The sequence below is a fragment of the Benincasa hispida genome, chromosome 5 (genome assembly GCF_027475165.1).
Source record: "Benincasa hispida cultivar pf3 chromosome 5, pf3_genome.v1.1, whole genome shotgun sequence".
In the NCBI taxonomy this organism is placed as follows: Eukaryota; Viridiplantae; Streptophyta; class Magnoliopsida; order Cucurbitales; family Cucurbitaceae; genus Benincasa; species Benincasa hispida.
The window spans coordinates 40979451-40995532 of record NC_143482.1 but is presented as its reverse complement, the minus strand read 5'-3'; the positions used below and the strand labels follow the sequence as shown (position 1 = coordinate 40995532).

Below are 16082 nucleotides of genomic sequence, written 5' to 3'. Positions count from 1 at the left end.
TCAGCTTCCCTCACTTTCAATTGATGATAACCCGATCTCAGGTCTATCTTTGAAAACACCGTGGCTCCACTTAGCTAATAAAAAAAAACATCAATGCGTGGTAACAGATATTTGTTCTTAATTGTTACCTTATTCAGCTGCCTATAGTCGATACACAATCTAAATGTATCGTCTTTCTTCCTCACAAACAATACCGGAGCTCCCTAAGACAATACACTAGGTCGAATGTATCCCTTGTCAATTAACTCTTGTAGCTGAACCTTTAATTCTTTCAACTCAATCGGCGCCATTCTATATGGTGCCTGTGATATAGGAGTTGTTCCTGGAACTAAGTCAATAGTAAACTTCACCTCCCTGTCAGGTGGTAATCCCAATAGTTCTTCAGGGAATATATCCTGAAACTCATTTACCACTGGGACATCTTCTGGGTTCAACTTTTTCTCTTGAATAACCACTACATGAGCTAGATAGGATTTACATCCATTGCTCAACAGCTTCCGAGCTTACACTGTCGATATCAGATTCCCCGTGGCTAATCTTTTGATTCCTGTTAGCATTGCATCCTGGCCATTTGATTTTCTAAGTACTACCTCCTTCTTGTAACAGTCTACTGAGGCTTACAAAATCCATTCCTAGGATAGCATCAAACTCCAACAGTTCTAAGGGAAGTAAATCAGCATAGAAGTTTTGGCCATTGATCAAAACCTCACAATGATTATAACATCTATCTACCATTATCACATCTCCAAAGGGTAGAGATAAATAACTCTTCAGGCATAGGTTCAATCTACCTATCTATACTAGATGCATACATGCTAAATATAAATGAATGTGTGGCACCAGGGTCAAATAAAACATAAGAAGATTGTTCACATAATATAACATTACCGGTCAAAACATCTAGAGACTCCACTACCTCTTGATGTGTCACGGCGTACACACGCCTCTACTGTTGGGGTTGACCTACGGCATTCTATTGCTTGGCACCACTTGACCCTTCTCCTCGATTTCTAGCACTCTTTGGTTGGTTAACTGTCTGGGAGGTTGGCTGTTGTGCTGTCGGGACGTCCCTGTTCACCTGGGGACAGTCCCTCTTGAAATGCCCTGTTTGTCCACATTGAAACCATACCCCTCTGCCACTATAGCATGCCCCAAAATGCCTATTCCCACAACTAGGGCACGTCGGTCTCTTGTCTATGCTGGCTACCGACTCACCAGCTCGTGGCATCTCTGATCGACTAGCTGCACTAGTCGAGGGTCTCAGTTTTCTTTTCATGGATCCCGACCTCCAGTTGCAACTTAGACTAGTGGAAGGCATTTTAGTGGATCCCTAGCACTACCTCGTTGCCTCTTGCAAACTGCTCATCATCTGCCAAACTCCGTTCAACTTGTGTTGCTATTTCTACTAACTGGTTAAAATCTAGCCAATTAGCCGTAGACGTCACCGACGTTTTGATTTCCTTCCTCAATCCTTGTTCAAATTTTCTGCATCTGTATCTTTCCTCAGCAATAATCGACAGAGCATACTATGATAACTCTGTAAATTTATGCTCATATTCTGCCACTGACATCGTTACCTGTGTCAAGCTGAGGAACTCATTCTTTTTTGCATCCCCGAACGAGCTGGGGTAATACTTGTCTTTAAAGGTCTTCCTGAACTCAGGCCATAACATCACATCTGTACTGGCTCGTCTGGCAGATATAACTTTCCACCATTTCTCTACTCCTTTCTGTAGTAGAAAGGTGGCTAATCCTATTTTCCTATCCTCTAGACAACTCATAACATTGAAACATTTTTCAACTACATCCAACCATAACTCAGCTTCAGCCAGATCTGTTGTACCTTCAAATGTCACAGCCCCTAAGGCTTTAAACCTCTCAATACCATATTTCTTCTCTAGGTCGGCTCGTACAGAGCCCACACTGGCTGCTAATCTCTGTACTATCCTGTCGAAAACTACATCTTCTAGCTGAGAATCTGCCCTTGCCAGGGGGTACTAGACTCTCCCTCAGACATCATTTCCTGACCTACTAGATCATTCACCTTCTTTTTGCCACCCGGTGGGTTCTCTCCAATCTCCGGGCCCCTATTGGTAGGGTCAGTATTCCTACCACCTGTTTGCTTACTCGGTCTGCCACATTGCCTCGACATTTCACCTAAATCAATGTATACATGTTAGGGACTCGCACTTAGAGACTTAGACTTATGCATGAACTTCCCCTCTCGTTCCCAAAATCTTATGCTCTGATACAAACTTATCAAACCCACTCCAAGATTACCCTTTTATTCTGGAAAAGGATAAGACTGTGGTAGTTACTAGCCTTACTGCAAGCACCCACCACCCAAGCCTTCTAATTTAAATATCAACCTGCTTAAAATATTAGTAATATACGCATACAACAAACCTCCCTTAAGGTTCTACAAAGTTTACATAAATATAAGCATACAGCCACGACATTACATTTACAGAAAAATATTCACAGATGGCCCAAACATTCCTAAAGAAGTCCTACTCCCTCTCAAAACATGTGTACATAAACGGATCATCAACCTAAGTCTTCTTAATAAGCCGAGTCTTTTAGTGGCAACTAGCAGTAGGAATCAATCTTGAGGAAACTAACCGCTACTTGAAAAGGGAAAACACAGAGGTTCCATGAGCTTAAAGCCCAGTGAGTGACTATAACATCGTATAACATTATGCATTACATTACTATAAACATGTAAATATATTAATGTGTTTCAAGCAATTGTCACTAAATGTAGCTTTACATAATTCTTAGATATAATCAAACATCATTATTCCCTAGTTGAGAACGGCCTAAATGCTCTAGCACCCAACGTTTATTACCGATCAAGAGACTCATATTCCGGCCTCTCCTTTAGAACTGCCTTAAGTACCGTCATACCTTAGGTACTTCCGCTCAGATACCTTCTCAAATCTATCCTTCAATATCGAGCTACTAAGATACTTTCTCAAATGTCCTTCGGTATCAAGTTGGTAGGTACCTTCTCAAATATCCTTCGGTACCGAGGTATTTTGTATCATTAAGTTATGTTTTGTTGCCTACCATCTACACAAGAACTCATTCTCTCATAGCCTTCCTCTAGGAAGCATATTTAACACTAGAACTTAACTGATGAAATGACTACATGACATACCTTGGCCTGTGCTACACATATACAAGTCGTGGAACATGCATTAAGCTATTCTCCATCTATTTGTTGCTTGAGGAAGTATAAATTCATCACTAATGTCACTGTAACTTACTTGATCTTATATGCGTAGGTATTTGAGACATTAATTCACTTAGTCACTCACTGCTCGTCAAGCTTTTAATTGTTTATACGCCTCTCCTAGCTCTTCTTGGCCTGAAAGGACATAATTCCTGGTTAAACTACTTAGAATTCTTAGTAAAATACCTCAATCAATTAATTTATTAAAGGAACTTTCATCAACACAGACAGTTGTACCGGCGAGATCCCCATGAGCGAGGTCAGCAAAATCCTCTAGAATGATTCTAGTGAGATCCTCTAGAGCGAGATCAACCTTTTCCTGAAAAATTTTCATCCTAGCGATACTCACCTTACCTACGATACTCAGCCTAACTCCTAGCGAGATTTTCTTCTAGAGCGAGATTGGTGAGATTCTCTAGAGCGAGATCAGCGAGATTTCCTCTATAAGCGAGATCCCCATCCCCACATCTCGCTATAACTTCCACAGTGAACTGGTTGTTTGTTCAACCCAATTAGCTGTCTGCTTATGCACCGATTCCCTATTACAACTTTAAAAATTCATAAGTCAAAATCCAGAACTCTTTTAAAGAAACTTCCTTCTACAAACTTGTTTAGAATTGAGTTAACTTTCTTATCTTAAAATTTCAGCCAAGAATTCCTTCTAGTTTGGATGTTATCTTCACCTCGAGCCCTGATTAACCCAAGATTCTACCTCCTCTGTTCTTTCTTCACTTCTTGTTCTTCTCCTTGTGCAAACTTCTTCCGGCAAGACAACCTCGCAAACTAACTTCTCTCAGTTTTTGAATGACACTAATTTTACTGTGAGACAACAAATTTTATTGTTTTGAATGTTTTCTTTCTTTATTATTTATTATTTTCTAGTTTACTTCGAAAAATCTATTCTTATTGTTGTAATGAATTTTTATGGTCCAAATATCTGGATTTTAAATATGTATTTAGTTGTAATGACCCTTATCAGAGTACTCGAAAGGTCGGGTCATTACGTCACATCTTTGAGTTCTCCCCTGTTGTATTATTTCCCGTATTTTCTTTTCAATAAATTTATTTATATTTCAAATTATTTCACATGGCAACCTTCACATAAACCACAACTTACCCACGTGTGCACAAACTAAAAAAGCCACCACATAATTGAACTTCACTCATTTTCTTTATTTCTTTCTCTTTTTTTTTTAATTTCCCAAAATTTTTAACTTTTTATATTATTATTATAATATTTTTACCAAAGCAAATTAGATGGGTTCTTACATTTTGACTTAAAGATAATATCATCCCTATTTATATATTGATTATTTTTTTAATTATTAAGATTTGTTTGGTATCCATTTGGTTATTGGTTTTTTATTTTAAATGTAAACCTATGATTACAAATCCCACCTTTAAATTTCTTGATTTATTGTCTATTCTTTACCAATATTTTCAAGAACCAAACCAAAATTTAAAAACTAAAAAATTAGTTTTTAAGACATGTTATTCTTTTTGGAATTTGGCTAAAAATTAAACCACGGTACTTAAGAAAGAAGTAAATCATAGTATGAAATTGATAGAAAATGATATGGATCGAGACCTATGAGTTGCATTAGGAAACTTTAGTTGATTTTAATTAATTTCCAACATTTTAATTTTAGAGTTATTTGTTGTCTTTAATTAATTGTTAGCTTTTAAGTGTTACATTTTATGTATAGTCAACGTTTCTAGAAGAAATGCATTAAATATGGTGGATGGATGATGATAGTTGGAAGATGGAGAACTCTTTTAATATTTTATTTTAACTTTTTCTAATTTACTTTAAATAGGTTTAGAATCTCTATAAGGTTATATTAAGCCTTCTACCTATCCATTTGTAACCAGATTAAGATTTTGATGAATGAAATTTGAGATTTCATATTTAAGACTTCCCTTAGAATTTTGTAATTCTTGTGATAGAATGCATGTGTGGGTCGTTCAATCTAACCTTGATCAAGTTGATTATGGAGTAACTAAATCTAGAACAAGATTTGCAAATCTTGCTTCTAGATCTTCAATCAAAAGATAATCTAATTCTTGCTTTTTCTCAGGGTTGAACTAAATTGTATAGGAATGTGTTGATTTCTTAGATTCAATGATTTTAGCTATATAATAGCTTGGGTATTTGAGTTGAGGGTTAGGGTTGCCTTAACATTTGGTAGTAGAGAATAGGTTCCTTCTTTGTGCCCTACTCTAGAGTGTACTCTATCATTCTCATTGCCTTTTCATTTTTGTCAATTGATTTCCTTATTGCCTTTTCATTTATTACTGAATATGGTGACGAATAAAGTGACGCCATTTTTAATGTTTGGTTCGCTCATGGAAGACATCATTGTGAGCAATTTGGATGGCACTGTGATTGTCAAAGTGAAGTATAGTGGCAGATTGTTGAGGTACTCCCATATCAGCAAGAAGCCAGCGAAGCCATAAATGTTCTGAAGTAGCATTAGCCAGAGCATGAACTTCTAATTCGGTATTGGAATGGGAGACATTACATTGCTTCTTACTCTACCAAGAAATGAAGGAATTACCTAAATAGAAGTAGTAATCAGTGATAGAGCACTAATCGGGCGGATCAGCAGCTCAATCAGCATTAGAATATCCAGATTACACAAGAACTGAGACGAGAACTGAAGTCCATGTCCAAACGTACCTTTGACATAACGAAGAATGTGAAGAATGGAAGTAAAGTGAATGGTCTGTGGCAGAGCAGCCATGGGTTGGCTAACAATATGCACAACATATGCAATGTAAGGACGAGTCATTGTCAAATAAATGAAACTGCTAACAAGTTGTCAATACAGTCTGGGATCGTCAAGAGGAACAACATCAAATAAAGTCAACTGAATATTGAGATCAAAAGTTATTGATGTCGTGATGGAGCCAGTGATGCCTGAGTGGGATAATAAATCAGAGGCATATTTGGCTTGAGACAACCAGTAACCATCAAAGCACATGGATACCTCAAGACTAAGAAAGTAATTGAAAAAGTCTTGGTCCTTGATGTAGCCTGAGGATCATCACCAGTAATAATCATATCATCAACATGGAGAAGAAAAACAACAATATCATAGGATTTCTAGCCCGTAAAGAATGATGTATCATGAAAACTTGAAGTAAAGCCAAGTTGAGTGATGGTAGAACTGAAAGTGGCAAACCAAGCTCGTAGAGCTTGTTTAGACGATATAATGAACGACGAAGAATGCATACCTTTTGAGGTGTATGATAAGTACTCGGAGAAGGCTTCATATATACTTCCATAGATTAGTTCTCATTGAGAAATACAATCTTGACATCCATCTAGAGAAGGGACCATTGTTTTGCAGCAGCAACTACTAATTTTGAGCCTAGGTCCTTAGGCAAGACTAAGTCGTTAGGTATTTAAAATTGAAACTTAATTTTGAAGAAATTTTCCAAGAACAAAGTAATCATTACAAATTGTAAAGTACACGACCAAATCATTATTAATTAAAGTTCAATAACTAATTAAAGATAATATCATGCCTATTTATGTATTGATTTTTTCTTAATTATTAAGGTTTCTTTGGTATCCATTTGGTTATTGGTTTTTTATTTTAAAAAGTTAAGCCTATACATAATAATCCCACCTCTAAGTTTCTTGATTTGTTATCTATTTTATTTAACAATGTTTTAAAAAACGAAATCAAACTTTAAAAACTAAAAAAGTAGCACTACAAGAAATTTTGTCTTTCGAAACGAAAATTTTGCCGATGCCAAAAATGATCGAAAAATCTCATCTTTCCCGACAATAAATTGATAGTCGGGAAAGGGGGGGCTTTTCAAACCGTATTTTTGATATCGTTGGGAAAAGTATCTTTCTCGACGGTATTTCCTGACGCCTGTATCCAATACCGTCAACATACATAATTGGAGAGAAATTTTTGGACATTGGGAGATGACATATTAGACAGTGTCAGAGAAATATTCAGTAAGCATAAATATCATCAGAAGGGTTTTAAAATATCGTTGGGAGAACATGTTTTCCCAACACCTTTTAAAGACGTTGAGGAATGGTTTTAAAACCCTCAATCCCACCCCCAAGTTTTCCCTAAACCGACTTTCTCCCTTAATCTCACCCCCAAATTTTCTTCAAGCCCCTTTCTTCAAATCGATAGCTCACAAACTCACCCCCATCGTCGGAACTACTAGCCAATCGCCAGAATTGCCAAGCCACTACCATTGTCACTAGATTTATGATAGTGGGGGAATTTGGGTTTTTGTATGCAATGCAAAGTAAGGATTCAAAATTCGAATCTTGGTTACCCAATGGGGATTGGGTAAAACATATTATTTTTGGAATTTGGTTAGGAATTCAACTATGATACTTAAGAAACATGCAAATCATAGTAAGAAAGTGAGAGAAAATAAGCCTAATTTTCAAAAAGAAAAAACAAAAAAAAAAAGTTCTATGTTGTAACCATTTGTTTTTTGAAAATTATGCCTATAAACACATTTTTGAAGGAACCTACGAAGGCCTTGAGCGGAAATGTGGATCATCTAAATTTTTTGGTTTCATAAAATCAAATTTTATAGAAACAAATTTATGCAATCAATAGAAAATACAACATGCCAAAAATAAAAGAGAAAAGGAAAAGTAGGGTTTCAAAAAGACCTTACCCTTGAAAAAAATACTCTTCGTGTGAATTTTCTTCTCCAAATTTGTCACGATCAAAAGGATGCCTCAAACCAAAAGTTTTGTGGACACCACCACTCGAAGTTTCCCCTGTATTCTCTATTGGGATGAGAATTACTCAAAAGATGTGGGCTCTGAGAATTTTGGTAAAGAGGGTAAGAGAAATTGAGAGGGAAGAAAAACTTTATATAGATTTCTCAGAGTGATAAAAAAAAAAAAAAAAAAACCATAGTATGCCCTTTCTCTCTAATCTTTTCAGAAGAAGATATCACAAAAAAATAATTTTCCCACTCACTACGTCAGTTGAGAGAATTAAGGGGAGGTCCCTTTAAATTAAAAATTAAAAACTAAAATTAAAAAAATTAATTTTAATTTAAAATAAATTATATATAGTTTATTATTGTATCATATAATCTATAGTTTTAATTCTCTCAAATTAATTATATGAATCCAATTCACGTAATTAATATTTGAATCATAATCATGTTGTGGTTAATGCCCTAAATCTCATAAGGTCTTGTAATTTGTAAATACCTATATAAAAAAGCTCTTTACGATGTAATAATATGAGATATTTTAATCACTTCAGTCTATGAAATATAAGATATTTTAGTTGCATTAACACAAACTAATAAACTAAGATCTCTGGTTGTCGTTGTAACTTAGGCATGTATGTGGAGACATACAAGTGGATCATGCTTTAAGTGATAACCTAAATGGTCTATAGTATATGGATAAAGGACGGAAACCTTATCTTGGTGACGCTACGAGTGTAGCTTGCTTTGTAGATGTTACAAGTGTTGTAAAGTGCTACAAAATGGTCTGATCCTGACCATTCATGTATTGGACATGCGAGTGGGATGCTCTATACAAAGGAGTTTGTATTAGATCGAACCAGGAAATGTTTAGTCTCATTGTATAATGTTGTTCATGACAGAGACTTTCATTTCACTAGGATGACCATAGGTAACATGAACTTAATCCTAAGTGAGTTGCGAACTTCTGCCTATGAGGTCGGTCCTTTGATTTGCATGGGTGCGAGTGGCCAAATCACCGACTAAAACCTACCACTTTGGGGATTCGTCTGATTGGAGAGTTGGGAACTCACTACATAAGACAGAATTCACTCATTCTAAGTAGATAAATTACTCCCTTAAGGGTTGATTCTAGGGCTTGAACAATGTGGCACCACACCTTCTCATGGCCTAAGAAGTGTTTACTGATAGTGGGATTATGACGTATTGTTCATTAGAGAAATTAATGGTACTTCAGAAAATAGATGTAACTATAGGGGCAAAACGATAAATGGTCTAGCTGTACTTACGAGCGATTTATGAATGGTCATCGTACTGTTGACTGGTTATATCCAATGGACACAGAAATATATCTGTAGTACGAAGAGTGCAGCTGTCGGTCTTTAATAGAATACCTGATAGTTAACAAATGGTGGATATCGTGCTTAAAGAGTTTAGTCAGTTATTCACGTACCGTTGGAGCTAAGTTACAGGTTCATAAGTTCTCCTTGGTAGCTCAATGGATTCATGTTGAGAATCAGTTTTTGGGTTCGTTTGAAGTGTTCAAATTAACAAGAGGGAATTTGATTATATATGATATAATTAAATTAATTAAATTATATGTGATGTTATTGATTTGATGTATTAGATACATTAATTGGAGAAATTAATGTAAATATGATTTATATTAAATGCAATAAAGGAGAAAAAGAACTAATATAAATATGATTTATTTGTTGCATATGATGTGATATTAAAACTATAGGTTATAAATATAATATGATAAATTAGTTAATATTTATTTATGATTAAATCAATTATGAGATAATTGGTTTCTGTTTTTTCTCCTAATAATCAACTTAGTGGGAAGTTGTAATCAGGTATGGTAACTGATGGATAAAATGAAAATCATTTTCATTTTTTCGTAATTGAACGCGCATTAAACCAAAAGCTCTTTGATAGCATTGAGAGAATAAACAATCAAGTAAAGAGTATACTATACGATAGCTGCTCGCTGCTACACGATCGAGTACCCAAGTCTACACGATAGACTTCTGTCTTCTCCCACTTATTCGATCATCTACATAATTGTTCATTTCCTCATTCCCTCCACCAAATCCATATAAAGCCCACAACTCCTGGATTCCCATACTGAGAATACGAAAGTAGTCTCGTGGTAGTGTTTGCTTACTGTTCAAGGGTTGAAGGTCGAGGGTCGAGTGTTACTCGATTGTGTTAGAGGATTCTACAGTTCATGCTGTTCATTGGTTTACATTCGTGTTGTTGGACGCTGGACTGAGTTTGATCAAGGGATACAAGAAGAAAAGTTCTTCAAGGGTATGTTCACTCGATCTCTTGTATTTTCTTCTTGAAGCATGTTGTAATTTAAAGATTATGCATAACTGTTGTTGTTTGATTGTAAATGTGTATGTTTTTTCATAATGGGATTTGGAACGATCTGCTTCCGCTCATTGATTCTCTTGTTTAAGAAATGCTTCAATTCAAATATTTATTTCCTCTCAAATAAACTTTATATTATGATGTATCAAATACATTATAGTATTTATATCATATATAATTAAGTTAAATGAATTATCTCACATATAATTAATTCTCTCAAGTAATTTGAATAATTCAATTAATCCAAAATTGATTCTCATTTAATCCATATTGAACTATAGAGGGAACCTCATTGACCTGTAGCGTGAAGCTCCAATGGTACTTGAATAATTAATTAAACTCCTTTAATTAAATTATTCAATATCCATTAACTGTCGGCCATTCCACTAATAATCGACAGCTGCACTCTTCGCACTACATATATATTTCTATGTCCATTGAATATAACCAGTCAACAGTGCGATGACCCTTCACAAATTGTTTGCAAGTACACCTAGGCCAAATTTACCCTTTTTTTATTTGTAGTTACATTTAACTCCTTAAGTACCATTGATCCCTCTAATGAATAATAAGTCATAGTCCAACTATGACCAAACCCCTCTTGTGCTAAGAGAGGGTGTGGTGCTACATTGTTCACGCCCCATAATTAGCCTTTAAGGGAACAATTTATTTACTTACCCCAACGTCGGGGAAGGAGAATTTCGTCTTGTGTAGTTGTGTTCCCAGCACCCCAATAAGCCCAAAATGGTAGACTTATTGAGTTAGCGATCCGACCACTCTCACCCATACAAATCAAAGAACGGCCTTCATAGGTAGGGTTCACAACTCACTCAAGATTCAGGTCATGTCACTCATGGTCAACCTGGTGAAATGTAAGTATCAATTATGGCGGCATTATATAATGAGACTAGTAATTTTCTGGCCCGGTCTTATACAAACTTCTTTGTATAGAATACCCCCGTTATCATGTCTCTACATGAATGATCAAGATCAAATCGTTTGTAGCACTCTATAATAATTGTAACATCTACAAAAGGGGTTGTATTCATAGTGTCACCAGGATAAGGTATTCATCCTTATTTATCTACTACAGACAATTTAGGTTATCACTTAAATATGATCCACCTGTATGTCTCTACATACATATTTAAGCTACAGATGATAACCTTCGATGTTAGTTTATTGGTTTGTGGTTTTAGTTCTACTAAATGTCAAATAAAACATCTCATATTTTATTAAATAAATAAAATATTTGTACAATATAATTACAAATTATAGGACTCTACGAGATTTAGGACATCAACCCCAACAATCTCCCACTTGACCTAAAGCTAGCGGAGTGTATAATATAAAATCCATACTAGTATACAAGTACACAAAGCAATAAACTAAGTTATAACACGCATCCAGTACAAAATCTCCCACTTGCCCTAGTCTAAATGTGGCATGTCTCGTAGACCCATACTCTGCAAGTGACCAATTGGTTTACAAAAACATGCAGGGAAGAAAACATGATCCTTAAGCATTCTAATTCCTCAATTTTGACGACAAAATAAGCATGTTCATGGTGTATTAAGAGGGTTTCATTATATACCTTTGAAGATCCTCTTCAAATTCAAAATTCAGCTGCAATCTTCTCCAATTATTGTTGTAGACCACCACTAGAGCTTCTCTACTATTCTCTAGGAGTCTTAGATTGAGTTGTGAGACTCAAAACAAACTTGAACTTAGGAAATTGGATGAGAGGTTTTCTGGTTTTTCAGCTTGTTGAAGAACAACTTCTTCAACCTTTAAAAGCTCAGGAATTCAGCAATTGCAACAGCATTTCCACTCAATCAATAGTGGTTTTATTACATCACTCTCATGCAAACTGATCACTTGAAGTGATTCCAGATACTTCTTGAATTTGATGGTGGAATTATGTGTAAGAAGCTGACTAACCCTCTTACTTGAAAGTGAGAAAATCTCACATTGAGATTTTTCTCCATTTTCAATTTCCCTTTTCGATTTTGAAATTTGATTTTCAAAATAAAAACTTTTTCCAATTTTAGTTCTTTAATTAAAATTGAAATTTTATTAATTTTACAAAAATTAATTCAATAATCAATTTTTCTAATAAAATTAATAATTAATCATTAATTAAATAACTTAATGAATTCTATTAATTTAAATCAAATATTAAATTAATTTGTCACCCATTTCATTAACATGAATCCCTATTCATAAAATTAATATGTAAATGATATTTATATCTAAATCGATTCTCCAATTACGTTTAATTCCAAAATTAAACGTGTAATTATATGACATATAATACTAATTGCCTTAATTCGAATTTGGAAGTTTCAAATCAACTTGTTATGCTATTCTAAAGCTAATCCGTTTATGAGCTAGTAGGGGACCTAATGGAGCTACAGATCATGGACTCCAACGATCCGAGATTAATTGGCTAAACTCACATGTTTCCACATGAATGATCAGGATCATATCATTCTAGCACTTTACAACAATTGTAACATCTACAAAGCGGATCGTACTCATAGTGTCACCAAGATAAGGTATCTAACCTTATCCATTTACTACCGAACATTTAGGTTATCATATAAACATGATCCACTCGTATGTCTCTACATACATGTTTAAAAACTACAGATGATAACCTTGGAGGTTAGTTTATTGGTTTGTGGGCCTAATGCTACTAAATGTCAAATAAAACTCTCATATTTTATTAAATAAAATGTTAGTACAATATAATTACAAACTATAAGACCCTACGAGATTTAGGACATCAACCCTAACAATTTGTCACTTCTAAATTTCTTGCTTTGTTATCTACTTTTTACAAGTGTTTTAAAAAACTAAACTAAGTTTTGAAAAATAAAAAAAAAAAAAAGTTTCTTAAACATGTTCTTATAAGATTTGCCAAAAAAACCCAACTTTTTTACTTAAAAAAGTAAGTAAAACATTGTATGAAATTGATAGAAAGAAGATATAATTTTCAAAAAATAAAAATCTATAGTCAAATAATTATCAAACAAAGCCTAAACCAAATGGGTCTAAGCAATTAGCTTTGATTCACAAACAAGGTCGTTTGTGTTTTGGAAATATAAATTACGGAATCTTTAAATGTCTTAAATTATAGATAGCTAAAATTTTAGTTCGTAGGAATATGTCTTATAGATGCTTGAGAATTATTGATAAATGAGATTGTGTTGCGGGATTTGTACATGAGAATGTCTTAAATTTACGTAGTCTTTCAATGATGTCCATATGATTAATCATGTAATTTTTCTCATTAATGTAATATAATTCGAATTTATTGTACATATAATTTTTATTAATTTAATTTTTTTTATATGTTATTTTTTCGACAAATAAATCTTTATTAATTCAATATTTTATTTTATAAAATAAATATTAATTTGAATTTGAATATCATTCTAAAAAGAAATAAGGAAAACTATGATACAACCAAAATAAAATGATATAAAATCATCCTTATTCATTTCATAAAAGAATGTTCTTTCAAATCAATTTTAAATTTATATATTTTGAAACAAATTGAAAAAAAAAATCAAGTCTTTTAAAAAAAAATCAAATCTTTTATCTTCATTCTATAGTTTGTCTTTGTGTGAAAACAATGGTAGATTTTTTATATTTTGAAACAAGCTTGAACACAAAATCTAATCTTTTAACAAAAGAAAATCAAATCTTTTATCTTCATTCCATGGTTGGACTTTCAATCAAAACAATGATAGATTTTTTCTATATTTTGCAACATAAACTTGAACACAAATTCCAATATTTTCAAAGAAAGAAAGAAAACTTTTTATCTCCATTCCATCGTTAGACTTTCAATCAAAACAATGATAGATTTTTTCTATATTTTGCAACATAAACTTGAACACAAATTCCAATATTTTAACAAAAAAATCAAATCTTTTTTCTGGTGGACTTTCTATCAAAACAAGTGTAGATGTTTTATATTTTGAAACAAACTTGAACATGATAGAGTAAACTAACATGCAGTAGGAAGAAATAGAATCAATAAGTACTCTAATTACACTTAATTTGAGTTTAAAACATGCTTTTGAAAAACAATTTCACGAAAGGGTTTGTTGAACACAATACCTTTGATGAACCCTCTTTAAATCCAACTGAGTTCCTACGAATTGATGCTTCAATCTTCAAGTAGACTAATACAAAGATCTTCTCTACTATTCTTTCGCAAGGATTATGTGGTGGGAACACTGAATTGAGCTGGTTTTTTGTAGGATTGAAGAGGGTTTGAATGGAAGGGTTTTTGCAGAATTTAGGGTTTGAATGGAAGGGTTTCTGCAGAATTTCTGGAGCTGATGAAGTTTGCATGAAAATGAATTGAAGTTGAAAACTTCAATATATACATGAATTTCATGCAATTAACTCAACATGTCTGATGCCACGTAATCTCCAACTGAAATTGAAGTGGCATGAGGTGGAAATTTGAGTGGGAAAATCCAAGATTTGATTTTCCTACTTTAAAATTTAAAAAACAATTTAATCTTATACATTTTGATTAATTAATTTAATTAAAATATGATTTTCAATAAAAATTTTAATTTTGTAATTTTGAATTTCAATAAATTCAATTTTAAATTAATCAAAATTCTAATTTTGAACACAGTTCAAAATTTGAATTTAAAATTGGATAATTAATTAAATTTAATATCAAATATTAAATATAATATTACACCCCCTAATATTTAAATCAATAGTTAAATATTTTGAACTCTTTAATTTTTTTTTAATTACGATAAAATTAAATGTTTCAATTGTATCGAATAAAATTAATAGAAACCCTAATTGAATTTGAACATTTCGAATTCTAAACACTAAATTCAAATCTTACCAAATTTACTCAATTTATTAATCCAATTCACTAGTTAGCAGAGGGGTCTTATGCACCTAAGATCATGAGCTCCAACGATTTGTAGTTAATTGGTTAAACTTTTTAAACCGAATTAATCACTATTCGTTAACTACCAAGAGATAACAGTATAGCTCGATAGTTGCACTCTCCTCACTGTAGATATACTTCTGTCCATTTTAACCATAATTGGTAAGTCGATTCTTCACAGGTCGTTCGAATTTATAGTTGGGTCAAAGATTACAATTTTAACCAAAAAAAAAAATCAAACTTTTTATCTTCATTTCATCATTAGACTTTCTGCCAAAACAATTGTAAATTTTTTTTTGTTCTTTACCGTAGAACTAGGTCTTGATACTTAATTAAGAGCTTAAAAATTTATTAGAGTTTTTTTGAAATGCTCAAAGGAAAAAAGCAGAAAGTTTCAAAGAACTAATAGATAGTTCTAACATTAAAGTTTAATGAAATAAAAGTCATATCGTCTAGACTCAAGTCTCAACTAGGAGAACAAAAGATTTAAAATAAAATAAAAAAAAAAAACTCTAAATTGTACTATATCCTTTTTCACATAGATATAATTTAAATTTTAAATTCATCCAATCAAATCTTTTATGAACACTTTTTTTCTAAGAAAATCTTTATCTAACACTTGAAATTAACATTCTCTAAATATTAAAAAAATAAAATTAAAAAAAATGCATTCAAATTGGTTTGTTTTAGAAAATTTTCTTTCTTCTAGAAAATAGGAAATTTTCTCATAATTGCATACTCGTTCAAACTTGAGATGAATTAAAAATAATTTTGATATAAAATTATCTTTTTCTAATCCATTCAAATGAAATAAAA

General features: G+C 33.0%; 1 protein-coding gene across 1 annotated transcript; it reads right to left on the bottom strand.

Annotated features, from left to right (window-relative positions):
• Positions 1-5563: 5563 nt before the first annotated feature.
• Positions 5564-7463, bottom strand: LOC150036143 (uncharacterized). Its single transcript, XM_090313576.1, has 4 exons — positions 7412-7463; positions 6065-6272; positions 5874-5961; positions 5564-5770 (listed from the first exon to the last, which is right to left on the bottom strand). Exons 1-4 carry the CDS (start codon positions 7461-7463, stop codon positions 5564-5566), a joined length of 555 nt encoding a protein of 184 aa, XP_090169702.1.
• Between the last annotated feature and the right edge of the window lie 8619 nt (positions 7464-16082).